Source organism: Orbicella franksi, chromosome 12, assembly GCF_964199315.1.
Source record: "Orbicella franksi chromosome 12, jaOrbFran1.1, whole genome shotgun sequence".
NCBI lineage: Eukaryota > Metazoa > Cnidaria > Anthozoa > Scleractinia > Merulinidae > Orbicella > Orbicella franksi.
In genome coordinates this window covers 6160331-6174761 of record NC_138156.1, presented here as the reverse complement: position 1 = coordinate 6174761, position 14431 = coordinate 6160331, and the positions used below count along the sequence as shown (strand labels likewise).

Genomic DNA, 14431 nt, shown 5'->3' with positions numbered 1-14431 from the left:
CAAAACTAGTTATCTTTGGTACCTAGTAACCCTGGTACCTGCAAATTTCTACTCAAACGTTGTTTTCTTGCCAAGAACTTAATGACGCAGTTGTTTTATTTAGCTGTTTATCAAAGGAGGGTTCAAGTCGAACAGAACGTCAATTTGTAAAGAGCTGCCAACAGCCATTTTTCGCGGGAAACTCAACTTTCCACGGGCCGGGCAAAAACACAACAAGGAACAACGACTTCAGCAACACTGAAGGTCCACAGTAAGGGAGTAATCGAAGGACGTCGACATAATATTTTCTCTGAAAATACAGCAGTACAGTACTTATTCTAAAGCAGCTGCAGCAAGCCCCTTTAAGGATTGTCATTTTCGTGTACACAAAACTGACTTTTTGTAAGTTACTTTCCGAGCAGTTGCAACGAGATGGCGCTGTTAAAGAGGATAATAATTTTTTTCCTAATATTCGCGGCCTGCACAACATTTCTTCCGAACATTCAAAACTTCCTTTCTCAAGAACTGAACGTCCTTCGTACTTGGATGCCATCTGTTGTGGATTTGATGGAGGAAATTGTTGCCGGAATACACAAATACTGCACTGAAAGCCTGCTGAAAGACATAGAGAGAATCGTCGCTGTACTCACTGACTTGATTGCAAGCGTCGTTCATTTATTGCAGCCGGCCGTCGGCAGTTATTTTGAAGTTGTTACTGACAGTCTGGTTGCCCTTCATAACAATGGCATGGCCTATACAGACGAAATTCTACAGCAGGTTCTGGGCATTGATGGTAAGAAACATCATTTTCTAAGCTGAAGGTGCTATTTTTAAATTACTTTCGAAACATTGGTGGTGAATGATTTATATTAAATTATAATTAGTGAGAGATCTTTAAGGCAGTGCCCCTTTTGATGTGAGAAAAAGCCCTCCTTGATTTGCCTCTCCACCGAATCAGTGGCTGATTTGACAGTAATTCAGAAATAATTTTTCCTTATACCATTTCAGCATAGTCCATTTCCATCTGGATGACAAGAGTAAGATGAGGGAGAGATGGCTCTGGCTATATGTGCAAACTGTAGAAAACATTCATTTTCAGCCTAAAAGTTCTTGAGGGGGAAGGCTGGTTTTTAAAAAGCTAAACTTGAATTTGCAGAGAGTTGAGAAGGGAGGGGGGCAGGTCAAATCAAGAGACCTGTAAGTTAGTGAGGTATTGATGTTTTCTGGAAAAAAGAACATCATTTTGATAACTAAAGAGCTTGTTTGGATGTAATGCAACAGTGAAAATGCAAACTAATAGCTGGGCCAGATTTTCCTGAACAATCTGCTCCCTGACAAAAATTAATAAGGATCCATAGTAAATTGAGATCCATATAATGAAACCCTTATTGACTCTCACAAGCTCAGGATCATACATGAGACCTTGAAACCATGATTTGATGCTTTTCTGAGAATTTCTGGTTGAATATTGCCCTCTGCCTTTCTGGCACGAACCCCAGGCTTTGCTTGGTCCATATCAGGAAGAGCTCAAGTAAAATATTTTCCAGTATCGCCCTGATGCTTGGTGGACAGAACTTACACTTCCAAAGACGTCTGTGTGACAAACACATAATTTACTGGCAAGAGAAGATGTATTCTGACTTTGCATTGGTTTATGTTAAATTTCACAGGAGCAGCTTTGCCAAATCAAGTAGGAACAGCAAGAAACAAACTACTGTCACTGATTTTATTTCTTTTCTGGATCATCATGGGTCTCATATGTTTTTCCAGACTATCCTACAACAAGTTCTTTCTCTTGATGTCCAGTACGTTCCTTGTGCATGCCTTCTTTGGACCGGTCTGGTGCATACGAAGACTGGCATTTTGCATCGGAGTTTGCTTATGGATAGGTTCTCTGGCCTCGAGTAAACCAATTCCTGCTGCATTTACCGTTCTGATTGCTTTCACTTTGACCGGCTTCAGAAAATGGAGGAAGAAAGTTGCTATGACAACAAATACAAGTCATCTCTTGAGATTCAATGAAAACATTGAGCAGAGGCTGAATGGAATAGAAAAGAAATTGGATATTTTAGTAGCAAGGCTAAATACCATCCCCGATGGCTTATCCAGTTGAAAGTTGAATCATTCAGTACAAATGCAGTTGTTTAAAAAATTTGTACTTAAGCTGGTGTTCCTGTGGCCTTGTCACTCGAAAATTTGTTACTGCCCCAGTATTAAGACGTTCTCAACAGTTCCACTAGTAGTACAGTAACATCAGTAGCCCAAGACTAAAAATAATAATATAACACTACACAATGAATGGCCCCAGTCTGGACTTGGCCAGGGCTCACCGTATAAATCTACTATAAATATTTAGCACCAACATGTAATCTTGAGGTTTGAAGATTGTGAGTGGAGACATAAGAGTTGTAATTTATTATTTTAGAAAACAGCCATTGAAATGATATATTTCTAGAATTGGCTTACAGACAATTTAACAAGTTTATAGCACAGTTATTAGTCATTTAGGTTATGAGAAGTCATGTGTAGCCTCCCTGAGTGACAAACAAAAGGGAAACACCCAAATTTGGAGAAGGCAAAATATTCAAATACAAAATGAGATTGTGAATAAACTTCCTGACGTTTTGTCAAAATTAGCTAAAATTATCATTATTTTCGTAGCCTACAGGCTAGCAAAAAGAAATTCATAAAGATTTTGAAAAGCATGTTTAAAAGTAAAACTACATGTATCATGATTAAACAATTTTTGCAATGAGATTGCCTTTTGATATTATTGTGAGCCTACTCAAGTGGAATTTGCTAAAAAATTAATAACATGTTTTTCGTCCCATCGGAAAAAAAAACAAAAAAAAAAACATGTTATTAATTTTTTAACAAATTCCACCTTTTTCTTTTTTTCGTCCCATCGGAATTGGATTGGCCACATGCTCAGAAAGGAGAGGAATGATGACTGCATGGTGGCGATGGAGTGGCAATCTGAAGGGAAGAGAAAAGTGGGACGACCTAAAACCACATGGAGAAGGACGGTGGAAAAAGAATCCAGGCCAAAGAGATGGTCCAGCTGGCGGAGGTCAGGGGCGCAGCGTAAGACAGGGCTAGTTGGCGAGAGACAGTTACAGCCTTATGCACCTCATGGTGTAAAGATAAATAGTTCAACTTTTCGTCCCATCAGGGTTCTTCATTTTCAAAGCTTTTTATGTGCATTCATTTGAATAAATATCCCCATTTGTAACGCTTTTGTATGTTGTTTTTGTTCAGAATAATAATTCTATGGAAGTAAAAAAAATCCCAGGGGGTGTTCTAAAAATTTTTGTACAGGGAGGTTCTGCACCGAGGTCCAACCCCTTACCCTTTCGTACACCACTTTGACAGAAAAAGTACCACTTTCACATACCTTCGCATAATTTTGTAAATGTCTACTAAATGTGGGTAGTTACTATAAAAGGGTTTTTATTTTCAAAGAAAATGGTGAAGATGGCTCTTTGCCCTCTCAGCAGATGAATAAACAAAATTTACTTAGACTTAATCGTAAATAACAAAATTACAAAATTTGAAAAAAGAGTACCCATTTTGAAAAAGCCGCCGGCGTGGTGCTCGGCGTCCCACCCCACCCTGGCAAATCAAATTAGCTCGCCCCAACTTCCTAACAAATCTCGGTTTGACCGCCGCAAGAGGACGTTAGGTCTTCTTCTAGTTTCTGTTTCCTTGCTATGCTTTTACGTCGGTTTACAAAGATTCCTTTAGGCATTTTCGCTTTTGTAGCTGCTTCATCAGCCGTTGGCCATTCCAGTGAGTATAATTTAAACTCATGTTTATCGTGGTATGATCTGTACTTCTCAATTTTTAGTGCTCGTGCATGAAATGGACTCGAGAACATTTCAAAACACTTCACAGACAGCATAACTTGACGGCCTTTCTACGCACTTGTGGTCTATAAGAGATGTAAACTAAGTTTTCCACATACCTTAGATGAGAGAATAACTTTGCTAAAAGTTGCTTGGGTAAATTATACTTAGCTTAATTATTAATTTATAATACTCATCTATTTTGCATAACAGGCTTAGGGTCTCTAAATATTTGACAGGTGTTACTTTGTGAGTTGACAAAAGTCAGTTCCTCTAGATCAACAAGTACTGCTATGGTTTTACTGCGCCTTTCAATAACATGCAGACTCTAAAATTCAAAGCTCAACCGACAAATGCATTTTTCACTACCGTCAATCAAATGTTCTGTGGCTCCTCCCAGCTTCCGCCTGCTGCCGAGCACTTCATTGTCTGAACTGTGCTCAATGAGTTGATTACCACGCACTCAGCAGTAGTCAGAAGCTGGGAGGAGCCACCGAACATTTGATTGATGGTAGCGAAATACGTATTTGTCGGTTGAGCTTTGAATTTTGGTGTCTGCATGTTATTGAAAGGTGCAGTAATAACTTGCATGTACATTGTATAGCTGCCTGAGGCCTTTTGCAAATGATTGTGGCTCTCTCTTCTGAACACTGTTGTCAGAAATAGCAAACATCTTGAAGATATAAAGATCTGAAATTTAAATGTTCTAAAGATACATGAAGTAACAAAATTAGGGAAAATTCAAACTCCCAAACTTAACATCTTCAAGACGGATTAAGTTTTTTTGATAAGTTTTCGCATTTCACTTTATCTCTTGAAACAAGTTCTTTCTCGATAAAAAAATGATACGATTGTTTGGGATAAAAAGCTCTATCATTGTGCAAAGTTTGATGTCCATCAGATAAAAGACCCAAATGTTTTTCTGAGAATGCAGCTGGCTTGGTGTGTAATATGTTCACTTGCTCGTGACATTCATTTGATGTGTTTAGAGCTTGTTTTATGTTTCATATCATGCTTAGAGAAGGGAGGTGCAGCGTCCTCATGGTTAGTGCACTCATCTCTCGATGAAGTGGTCCGGGTTCAAGCCATGGCCAGGGACATTGTGTTGTGTTCTTGGGCAAGACACTTAAGTCTCACAGTGCCTCTCTCCACCCAGGTGTTCAAATGGGTGCTGGTGAACTTAATGCTGGGGGTAACCCTGCGATGGACTACAGTAGCATCCCATCCAGGGGGGGAGTAGAAATGCTCTTAGTCGCTTCATGCTACAGAAACCAGGATATGCTCTGGCCTTATGGGCCACTTGGCTTGTATACAGACTTAACATGTACCTTTACCTACATGTACCTTATATTTAAGAAGCTTTAATTCTGTGTGGCAGGAAATTGCACATAACTAAAAATTTTCAGACATCATATTTTCTCTTGTGCTACAGATAAGCATATACCTTAGTAATAGATATCTTAAGGTGTACAGTGTTGCGCACTGTTTACGTGTTTTTCAGTATTTCAGTGAGCCTAAAGGCTACGTCAAAGTGGAAATGACGAGTAAATTCTGTACAACAACAAATTATGTTAATGTTAACAAGATAAATTTTATTAATGACACATTCAACCATTTTCTTTCCCAAAATTCTGACTGTGATTGAACCTTTCTTACACAGACAGACTAAACGATAAGATGTGTGCGGAAAATTTGTTATGAGAATGTTGTTTAAAAATAGTGATGTTTGCTATTCTGATTCTTTGTTCTTTAGCTAAGTCTAGTCAGTGTCATTTTATGATGCACACAAAGGCTCGCACTTTAGTATATCCAGGCACAGATGTCAAGAGATTTCCAGTACCTTCAGAGTTTGTAGACTGGAAGGTTCCATTTCCAGAGTACAAACCAGTGGATTACACCTCGGAACGCATTCTTCAGCGGCCACCTTATGCAGACCCAGAAATAAGGTACTACATGTAAAACTACCTGGAAAGTGGACAGATTATGTCAAAGGACTTGACGGTCATGTCATGACATCTGATAACAAGGATGAAAAAGCTCCAGGGGGAACAAGTTCCTATATAAAAAGAACAGGGTTGCTCGTCAGAAATTTTGAAAAGACCCCCTAAGAGGTACAAAGATCTTTTTTTTGTGGGCGTCTCTTGAAATTTTTTTCACCCCTAAGAGATATCAATTCCAAAACTATACATTAACTGTCACTTTCATAATGTTAAATGAAACTTTAAGCTTTAAACGAAACAGAATTAAAAGTTAAGAATTATCTTCTGACATTTTTTTTTTTTGGCTCAATGCCCTAAAAGGTACCATGAAAGTTCTTACTGTGGACATTTTGAGCCTGAATGCCCTAAGAGGTGCCTGAAAACCGCTTTTTTTAAACCGCTAAAAAGTACAACAGCCACCCCCATCCTTTTTATACAGAAACCTGTGTACAACTACAAGCACAGTGAGGGAAAGGACACAGGGAATCTGGGGCACAATGCAAAGGATCAGAAGGGTGCTAAGAAAGGTTCTGCTCAAATTTCGAGCAATGAGTGCAAAAATCACATGCTAAAAATCTGCTCAAGGCACAGTAACATTTTAAATTCTTTTTGAAACATCCCACTCTAATTCATTTCTCCAAGTTACCCAAGCCTGTGATTAAACTCTCAAGCATTCTCAAGAAAGGATAATTTCAAATTCAAATTCAAATTCAAGTTTCTCTCATGGGGTCAGCTTGACAGCTTAAGTCTTGATCAATTCTCCTTTTAAAACTGTACCTTGAGATTGCAGAATCAATGGGACATGCTCACAAACTGTAGCAATAATTGTTTTCAATTCGAGAATTGGGACCTAATTGAAAACTGTTACCAAGACCAGAAATACTAGCAATGCCACAAAGTAGAAATTACAATGAGGCACCCGTCCAGGGTGTTTGCCTTTATTTCTGCCAAAAATACAATGTGATAATTGTTATTCACAGTCTTTTTCATTTTTTTATACTTTGCTTCTCCAAAAGGGAGGGTGTCTAGCCACCCAATCCACTGCCTTCCCTCAATCTGCCCCTGCCTTTTACTGATAGTAACAGCACCCCTCCATCTGTGATCTTTGTAATGCTTGTAAGAACAATTCCTTTCCACTAACCATAGCCTACATAGGTAGCACTGAAAACAGGTTGCAAATTACAAGATTAACTACAAAAAATAACTGTAAATATTGCATCACATAAGAGGGGAGGGAACAGAAAATGTTCACATAAACCTTTAAGAATATTTACAGCTTCAAAAATATTCAAGAAATAACACCCATTTTCATGGGAAAATTCCAGACATCTACCTGGGAATTTGTTGCTGTGGTAAGTGTTTATATGTTTCCATGACAACCAATTAAGTTTGACAGAACTTTGTGTTTACGCAGACACATACTTTTTTCTGCTTGACTGCTTTTTTTAACACGGTTATTATGTAATTCTACAGTTTTATATCTGTTATTTTAGCATCCCACTACCTTTAATTCATTGTGAGTCATTTATTATAATAATTAATATGTCTTGTGTTCTTTGTTTGTTTGTTTGTTTGACCTTAGGAATGGACCAGTCGACATATCCCTTAAATTCAATGCTCTTGATACTGCTTACAACACTGACAGGACAAGCCTGGATGGAGAGTATGAATTAGTGCAAGGAGTTCCAAGGTAAAGGAGAAAACTTCATCCTAGAGAGCAAGCACATCATCATTCAAACTTTAGTCTGTAGTTAATTATCTCACAAATTCATTGTCTGTTATCTCTTTTGATGTTGTTCTACATTGCCTAAGTACAAGTGACTATTGTAAATATGGACAGTCCTAATTAAGTGTTGGGAAACCAAAACAAAAGTTATCAGTCAGTTGCCACTCACAAGGGAAAACTAGAAAACTCCAAGAAAACGTATGTAACCAACACAAAGTTTGGGATAACATGTGTAATAGAACTGATTGCTTTAATTTGCTTTTACTGTTCATTGGATGACAAAGTACTGTAGTGCAAGTTTTTTAAGCCAATCGCTTAGAGAAGTGTAGCAATTGCAAAACCAACTGAAAGTAGATGTAAGTTATATTGAATCTGACACTCAAGAGGAAAACCTCTCTCACTCAGGCTCCCTCTTTTTAGAATTTACTGTTTGATGAATGCCAATTAATAAAAATACTTTAAATTTGATTTAAATGGTAAATTTAAATTTAAATGTTTTTACTTAAAAGTAATTCATAAATTATCAATCATGATAGTATACCAAGAAGCATTGTTTTTTACCCAACGAGATGAATATACTTACAAGATGAACCCAACAAGGTTTCTTCCTTTTTGCCAACGAGGATTAAGTTTCATCTCTACTTACTGTGCTATGTAGCAATATTTGCAGTCAATTTTTCTGAATCATTCAACTGTGTGATTCCAGAAAATATCCATACGCACCCTATAGAGGATCACTGAAAATTCTAAGGGAAAGACAAGTTTTTTTTATTAAGTGTACCTGAATCTACATGTAGAGGGACTGAGGGTTTAAACTGGTCAAAACTCCTTCTGTTGGAGGGGTATTGAAGTTTACTTGAACAATACCGTTAACAGTGACAGCTGAGAACCTCTTCCCCCAACGCTGGATGAATTGAAGCTTTGCCCATGGGCTTAGGCAAAACAGTCAGTAATGAAAATTTCTTTGTCTTAAAGGAATCCTGTTGGTAGGACTGGAATGGTTGGTAGAGGATTGCTAGGTAGATGGGGTCCTAACCATGCCGCTGATCCAGTGGTGACAAGGTATACATTGGTGCTGTACACTGTACAACTGTAACATAAGACTGTATGTCCTTCAATTAATTCCCCATCATCAATTAAGAATCCTGCCTTGCACAACTGTCGTAATTTGCAGAATAATTATTTCAACTTGAAATATGAACCCATCCCTATACCTAATAAGCAGTTAGAATGAATGTATGTATGAACTAAAACAAGACAGAATTGTGAAGACTGCTCCAGGTTTCTTGCCGTAATAAAAGTTTAAAAGAATAAAGCTGCTTCAATCACTAGTAGTTGAAAAACTTCCACCAGGTGCTTACCAGTAACCATGTTTTGATGTACATGTGAATTCCAGAAAAAGCTTGCCTGTTTACAAGATACACATGTGAACTGTGATGACAAATTAGTAATTTATGGAAAATTTAAAAGATTTTCCATGCATGTGCATTTATGAACCCTTCATATGTAACTAACCTCATTAAGTATTTTGGAGAATGATGAGAACCGTCAAGATCTCCCTCCCTACCCCCATCTCTCTCTCCTCTCCCCTTCCTTCCTCCTCCCTCCCTCCCCCTCTCTCTCCTTTTGCCCTCCTTACTCCCTCCCTCCCCTTCCCTCCTCCAGGCTCATTATAGCTGTTTAATATTTCCTCCTGAGGTGGAAGCGAGACAGCTCAGGAGAAAAAATTATACGAGATGGAAAGCCAGTCCTCGAATTTGTTGCCATCCAAAGAACGGATTGTTCAGAATGGGCCCTACCTGGGGTAGGTTACACAGCCTAGAGGTGGCCACTGTTTCTTGTAATCTTTAAGTCACATATCAGAGGCTTAGAACCAGTGAAACAAAGTAAATAAAAATAAAACTGTTGTCTAAATTGGGGTGTATTTTAGAAATTAACTAGACCAGGCAGTGGATCACTTTGACGATGTCATGCTTTTCCAAATGTTTTTCACTGAAACAAAAAATAAGCCTCACTGCTCGATTTATCATGTTGGATGTAGAAGATATCTGAATTTTATAAGAATATGTTGGAAATTCATCAAAATATGCATATGAGACCCCAAACTTGGTAATTTTTACAAAGAATTGTATGCCATGGGGCAAGAGCCTGCTCCTAACATACATTGCTTTGTAAAAAATTTCCAAGTTTTGGGATTCATACCAAAATCGTACAAATTTCGTGAGATAGAGGAATTTTCGTATACCAGTGTTCTCCCATAATTTGTGAATTGCAATTGAATAAACTAAATCTTTTGTCCTTTTGTTGCATCAAACCAGGGCATGGTAGAGCCAGGTGATACTGTTACCAACACACTGAAAAAAGAGTTTGGAGAGGAAGCATTGAACTCTTTGGAACTTTCACCTGAAGAGAATAAAAGAATTCATGACTCACTGGAGGATCTTTTTCATCATGGAAATACGGTACTTAAAATATTATAATACATGTAACTAACGAAATAACATACACTGTTGATTGGTTGTCAATTATCCATACTGATTTCCAAACAAAGCGGAAGAACCAACCAATAACGATGCCTGGAATCGAGCATTGTGATTGGTCTGTTCTTTGGCTTCTGCTTACTACTCCGACAATGTAGTTTTCACCAGATCATAAGCGACAGAGACATAAGCAGAATCTGTGTTCAGCTTTCGGCTACGTCGGTTTGGTTTTCATTAGATCGTATCGCTCTGTGTTTGTCATTACGAGTCCGACGCTAGTGAAAGTCACACTCAAGCAAACATAAAGGTTATCAGGGAATGCTATCATTATCATGACCAGTGTCCGTTTTAACTTTGGACGTCGAACTTCCATTTTCCATTCACATCACAAATTTTCCAAGTCCTGTCGTGGATTGGCTCGTTCTAGGTGCATCATAAAATCCTGTTTGCAACAAACCATAAATATACCGATGAGTAGGGAATTTTGAGGCAAATTCTAGAATATGTTAATTCAGTTATACGAGACAGTTAGCTCAACGGACCATGTATTGTACTTTACTTGAAGGTATTTCAAGGTTATATAGACGATCCTAGGAACACAGATAACTCTTGGATGGAAAGTCAAGCAGTTAATTACCATGACGACAGCGGGAAAGCATTCGACAAATTTACCCTGAAAGCCGGGGATGATGCCAAGCATGTGAAATGGATGGAGATGTCACACGATATTCACTTATATGCAAACCACTACGACGTGGTCAAAAAAGTGGCTAGGAGACTTGATGCTTTCTGGTAGCCGGCTCAAACATAGGAAAAATCAGCCATTTCTTTTTTTTAGGAATTGTATCATAGCTATTGTAATTTATTCCGTGTGTGCACCTGTGTGAAAATCGAATGTGTAACCCTCAGGACACCCCATGAACACACAAGACGTGTTGTGAAGGCTCAAGGCATTAGGGCCCACGTAGTCTTTGCATTACACTGGTATGGTTTCAGTACCGTAAAGTGACTGCTTTGGTGTATTGTTCAAAATTTTTGATAATCATCAATCCAGTATGTATTACCAGTCCGGTACCGATTGCACGTTCCTAGTTTTAAGCTCTGTGTTCACAATTGTAGCCCTTTGTTTACCCTTCAAGACTCTGCAAAAAAAAAAACACTTAGATCTGTAGAGAAAACGAGGGCAATTAGTCTGTTTCGGGCGTAAGGAACACCACATGATAACTCTCAAGAGTTTCAATCATATAGGTATTTTGAAGCAATAAGGGTTAAATTGAAAACAAAAAACATGGAAAATGGTTTTCTCTTTCAAAACAAATGCATGATCAATTCTGGTAAATCGGTAAAAAATAGTCAACGGTGAAAGAACCAATCAGATTTGTGCATTCGCAATACTGAAAGAGCAGGGAGTCCTAAAATGGATGTGTGAATTCCTGATTGAAATGTACAGATATAATCGCCAGTAATGTCTATAATTATTATCTGCTGACGTGTTTGGTTTATAACATTCTTACGTTAGATTGCTTATATGTTTTTCATTTGTCCTTGCTTCAGCTTTCCTCTTTCTTGTCGTCTGGTTACACTGCTCTGCTTTCGTTTTTGCCAGATCATAGTTAATAGAGGAGAATGATGAAGAATCCCGGCAAACATGAAGGAAGCAAACAAACGGGCTAAGATTTAATCGATAAAAGTGCCGTTTTTTGTCGCTGACATGTATATTTTAGCAAGACGTTTCGGCTAACTCTTAAGTCTTCATCAGTTGAAAAAAACCGCTTGATGTTACGCCCGATTTAAAAACTTTTTAAAATTAAAACGTTGCGCGTGCTGTATACGCGTGACTCGAGAGAATTTTAAGTGCGTGCCAAGCACTTGTAGACTTCAGGGATGACTCTGTGATCATTCCCAGCGTTCGGGTCTTTTACAGACATCCAAGCTTCTAGAGAAAGCCGCTGATGGTAATGTGCCTCATGTCCGACGACTTCAACGTTTTCAAAATCCATGTGATGATGACGTTCGTGAACATGGCACGCAAGTTTGGAGTTATGATCGAACATCAAGACAGCCTTTTTGTGCTCGGAAACCCGCATCTTCAGCGATCTTTCGGTCTGGCCATAGTATACAAAATCACACTGACTGCAATTGAGTCTGTACGGGTCCGCAAATGATCCCAGGACCGCAAATGATCCCGGACCGCAAATGATCCCCAAATTGGACCGCAAATGATCCCGGACCGGAAATGACCCCCGATAGGGACCGCAAATGATCCCGACTAAAAAATTAAGAATGGAATGGATGGTGGAATGGTGTGGATAGGGAATTGGCGTACGTGAATACCGATGTTTTTATTAAAGCCATCTTATAATTATAATGGTTTACAACTTGCTTGTTTTTCATACTTTCGACTAAAGTTTGTTGCTAACTACGATGTTATGAATATCACCACTCAATCATCAAAACACGACTTGGCTTGCATTTCTTTGCAATTCTCAGTAAAATTATGATTATATCTTCCTTTGTTAAACATTGATATTTCGGTGTTATGGTTAAATCACATTTTATCAGCCATTAACGCCACTCGTCTAAAGTTTTAAACTAAAATCTAACCATGAAGCAACTATTACAGAAGACGCTGTCACCTGAGTGGACCCACAAGCCTACAACGCTTCATCACTCTGTAAAACACCTAGTGTGTAGCACTGGAAATTGGAACAAATTTATTTTGTAATTTTTCGTTGGTCGTATTTTGGCTTTAATTCCTCGGAAATGACTACTTGAGTATTCTAAGAAACCAAAATTCTAAGCTGTAGTTATGAAGTTCAGCTTCATGACCAAGCAAGGCGAAGGCTTCCGCTTCGTTTTGACAATTAGCTGCTTGATAAATGTTTGATGCTATCGCCACCGGGATTTCGAGAATGTTTACAAGTATGTGTTTTTCTAAGACTTCTAATTCAATAGGTCGTCTTCACGTGACGTGCTTTTATCCTCATCAAGCATAAGAGGCGGTATATTTATATCTGTTTACAATTAGCGTGCTTCGTTTGGAAACTAGAGCATTTTGAATTTTAGGGTTATGGAGTTTGCGTGACATAAGGCTACGATTGAGTTTGTTGAAAAATATATACTTATCCCATGATTTTGAGCCTTTTAGAAGTTGGAGCATTAGGAAAAGTGCTTATGTAAATGCTTGTTTGTTTAGTACTGATAATCAGTCGCCTAGAAAGCCAAAGTAAGTTCCAGATGTTTACACTATATTTCGGCCGCCATATTGGTGTACCACGGATGTACACCAACATGGTGTTTTCTTACTGGGCTCTGTAAATTTCTAGGAAACATTTACGACGAATATCTGAAGTTTGGGGAAATGCACAGGCCTAGAACTTGGAGAAATGTCTTATTTAGTTATCTTCTATAGCGTACATCACAATTTCTTAGCTTTTTCCATTGGTTGGTTTCGATCTATTATTTTTTTTATTGCGTGACAGTGAAAACGATCTGTACCCTTCGAAGAACAAAACAGCAACTGTGGAATATTTTTTTGCAAAATGATAAAACATGTTTTTTAGTTCATAATTTTTGTACATGTTCTCACCTTCCTCTGATATAAATCCATGCCATTCCTTATTTTTTGATCGGGATCATTTGCGGTCCAATATTGGGATCATTTTCGGTCCGGGATCATTTGCGGTTGAATTTGGGGATCATTTGCGGTCCTGGGATCATTTGCGGACCCGTACAATTCTGTACTTTACTCCATATGATGGACGGTCGGTTTCATCCTGCTGTTTCGGTCGAGGAAAAAGACTGTTGATGGTTAAGATTTATGTTGGAAGGTCTTTGACCCTGCACATCTTTTGTTTTATGTTCGTGGACTATGCATGAAAAACATAGTTGCAATGCTTCTATTGGTTAGTTGTATGAGCACACATGTTTTGTACAGGGTCAACCCCCAAAAGAGCCAACAAAAACATTCAACAAAAAACTTTGCCAGGTTTCATAACTATTCCCACTATTAACTATGGCCAGATTGAGTAAAGGTTGGCACACGAAGGGGTATGCTTCGGGAACATATAGCGAGGAAATATTGCAGCCACAGTGTTCTTCGTGTGGCATGCCCGTTTTTGCGAAAAATTCTGCTGCGGGGGCAAAATTTTGTCCCTCAACAAGCATGAAATTCAGCTGATTTGAATTCGGGCGTCATAAAGCAGGGACAAAATGACCTCTATTTTTCAATGCCGCATTGTGTGCACTGCTCTTGCAAAATGTCCTCGCTACAACAAAGAAAAAAAAGCCAATGTTTGCCTCGTGTCCACCAGCTCGCGTACTGTCCCCGCAACATGCGTCCTATACGTACGCGCCGAGGGGTTTGAACACCCCCGCCCCCCGCCTCACGACCCCCCTCCCCCCCCCCAAACATTTCCTAGA

At 38.7% G+C, this 14431-nt stretch overlaps 2 protein-coding genes across 2 annotated transcripts; both read left to right on the top strand.

Moving 5' to 3' along the window:
* The first annotated feature begins 410 nt into the window (after nucleotides 1-410).
* LOC145462517 (uncharacterized) lies at nucleotides 411-3207 on the top strand. The gene is made up of 2 exons (XM_081446042.1): nucleotides 411-772; nucleotides 1650-3207. The coding sequence occupies exons 1-2, from the start codon at nucleotides 412-414 to the stop codon at nucleotides 2090-2092; spliced, it is 804 nt and encodes a 267-aa protein (XP_081302168.1). The 5' UTR covers nucleotide 411; the 3' UTR covers nucleotides 2093-3207.
* A 324-nt stretch (nucleotides 3208-3531) lies between these two features.
* Nucleotides 3532-14400, top strand: LOC145462516 (ADP-ribose pyrophosphatase-like). Its single transcript, XM_081446041.1, has 7 exons — nucleotides 3532-3768; nucleotides 5578-5770; nucleotides 7386-7493; nucleotides 8505-8591; nucleotides 9228-9333; nucleotides 9848-9991; nucleotides 10575-14400. Exons 1-7 carry the CDS (start codon nucleotides 3690-3692, stop codon nucleotides 10803-10805), a joined length of 948 nt encoding a protein of 315 aa, XP_081302167.1. The 5' UTR covers nucleotides 3532-3689; the 3' UTR covers nucleotides 10806-14400.
* Nucleotides 14401-14431: the final 31 nt, after the last annotated feature.

What these genes read in the sequence shown, in the direction of transcription:
- LOC145462516 (XM_081446041.1), top strand. Translation starts at nt 3,690, where the DNA reads ATGCTTTTACGTCGGTTTACAAAGATTCCTTTAGGCATTTTCGCTTTT. An exon ending in TATGCAGACCCAGAAATAAG is followed by an intron (nt 5,771 to 7,385) that starts GTACTACATGTA and finishes GTTTGACCTTAG; the next exon opens with GAATGGACCAGTCGACATAT. An exon ending in CAGAATGGGCCCTACCTGGG is followed by an intron (nt 9,334 to 9,847) that starts GTAGGTTACACA and finishes GCATCAAACCAG; the next exon opens with GGCATGGTAGAGCCAGGTGA.
- LOC145462517 (XM_081446042.1), top strand. Translation starts at nt 412, where the DNA reads ATGGCGCTGTTAAAGAGGATAATAATTTTTTTCCTAATATTCGCGGCC. An exon ending in GCAGGTTCTGGGCATTGATG is followed by an intron (nt 773 to 1,649) that starts GTAAGAAACATC and finishes TAAATTTCACAG; the next exon opens with GAGCAGCTTTGCCAAATCAA.